Source organism: Myotis brandtii, unplaced genomic scaffold, assembly GCF_000412655.1.
Source record: "Myotis brandtii unplaced genomic scaffold, ASM41265v1 scaffold207, whole genome shotgun sequence".
Taxonomy (NCBI): domain Eukaryota; kingdom Metazoa; phylum Chordata; class Mammalia; order Chiroptera; family Vespertilionidae; genus Myotis; species Myotis brandtii.
The window spans coordinates 159317-160313 of record NW_005357736.1 but is presented as its reverse complement, the minus strand read 5'-3'; the positions used below and the strand labels follow the sequence as shown (position 1 = coordinate 160313).

The window sequence follows — 997 nt, the reverse complement described above, 5'->3', positions numbered from 1 at the left end:
TGGACCCACAGGACCTCAGGCAAGCCCTCCCCAGCACAGGCCCGCCACACGCCACACGTCACACGCCACATGCCACACGCCACACGCCACGCCACACGCCACACGTCACACACCACATGTCACACACGTGGCCCATGGTGCCCCCGGGTGTTGGAGGGTTCCGGGCTCCTCCCTGTTGGCCACATGTGTTCCCACAGGATCGGGGTGCAGCTGGGCCCTGACCTCCCCCGCCCCCGGCTGCATATGCAGCAGGCAGGCCCCATGGGGGACAGTCACCCTCAGGGGCCACCTCCCTCCCCTGTTTCCCGCAGGGGGAGCCCGGTGCTGCGGGGATTCCCGGAGAGCCGGTAAGGTGCCCCTGCTCGTGTGGCGACCTTTGACCTTATGACGACCCAGGACTCTATGGTGTCGTTAAGTCGCCCGCGGCCCCCACCTCACAGTGACCCCTCGGATGGGTCCACCCACGTGGTGACCCCTGTCCCCCTGGATACCCTGCCCTCCCAGGGACTCTGCCCCCCGAAGTGCCTCATCCCCACGGTGTCCCCTGTGTTATATCCGGACGACTCCCTCTGACCCTCCCTGACCCCCGACTTCGTGTGGCCCTCTCCCCAGGGATCCCCAGGAAAGGACGGAGCCCCCGGCGTCCGCGGAGAAAAAGGAGAGATGGGCTTTGTGGGTCCCCGGGGCCTCAAGGTGGGAAGGGACTGGGTTTGTTCCTGGTCGGGAGGCCTGATGTTGGAGGGCGGTGTCTGGGGTCGGGTCAGGGGTCGGGGTCAGAGGTTGCGATGTCCAGGTTGACGGTGGGGCTGGTAGGTCAGGCCGGTTCGGAAGTGGTTTCAGGGCTGGGGTCAGCGGGAGAGGCAGCGAGAGGTCCTTCCACCCGCTTTTCCCCGCAGGGCGAGCGTGGGCTGAAGGGCGCCTGCGGCCTGGACGGAGAGAAGGGCGATAAGGTACAGGGGGGACGGGCGTGGGCGGCGGCAGGGCCTGCGGGCTGGGC

The 997-nt window shown here is 67.9% G+C and overlaps 1 protein-coding gene across 1 annotated transcript in view; it reads left to right on the top strand.

Annotated features, from left to right (window-relative positions):
- COL7A1 (collagen, type VII, alpha 1) overlaps nt 1-997 on the top strand; it is a 48956-nt gene that overhangs the window by 30290 nt on the left and 17669 nt on the right. The window contains 3 exon segments of the mRNA XM_014538979.1: nt 312-347; nt 613-693; nt 897-995. Of these exon segments, the coding sequence (XP_014394465.1) occupies nt 312-347; nt 613-693; nt 897-995 (216 nt within the window).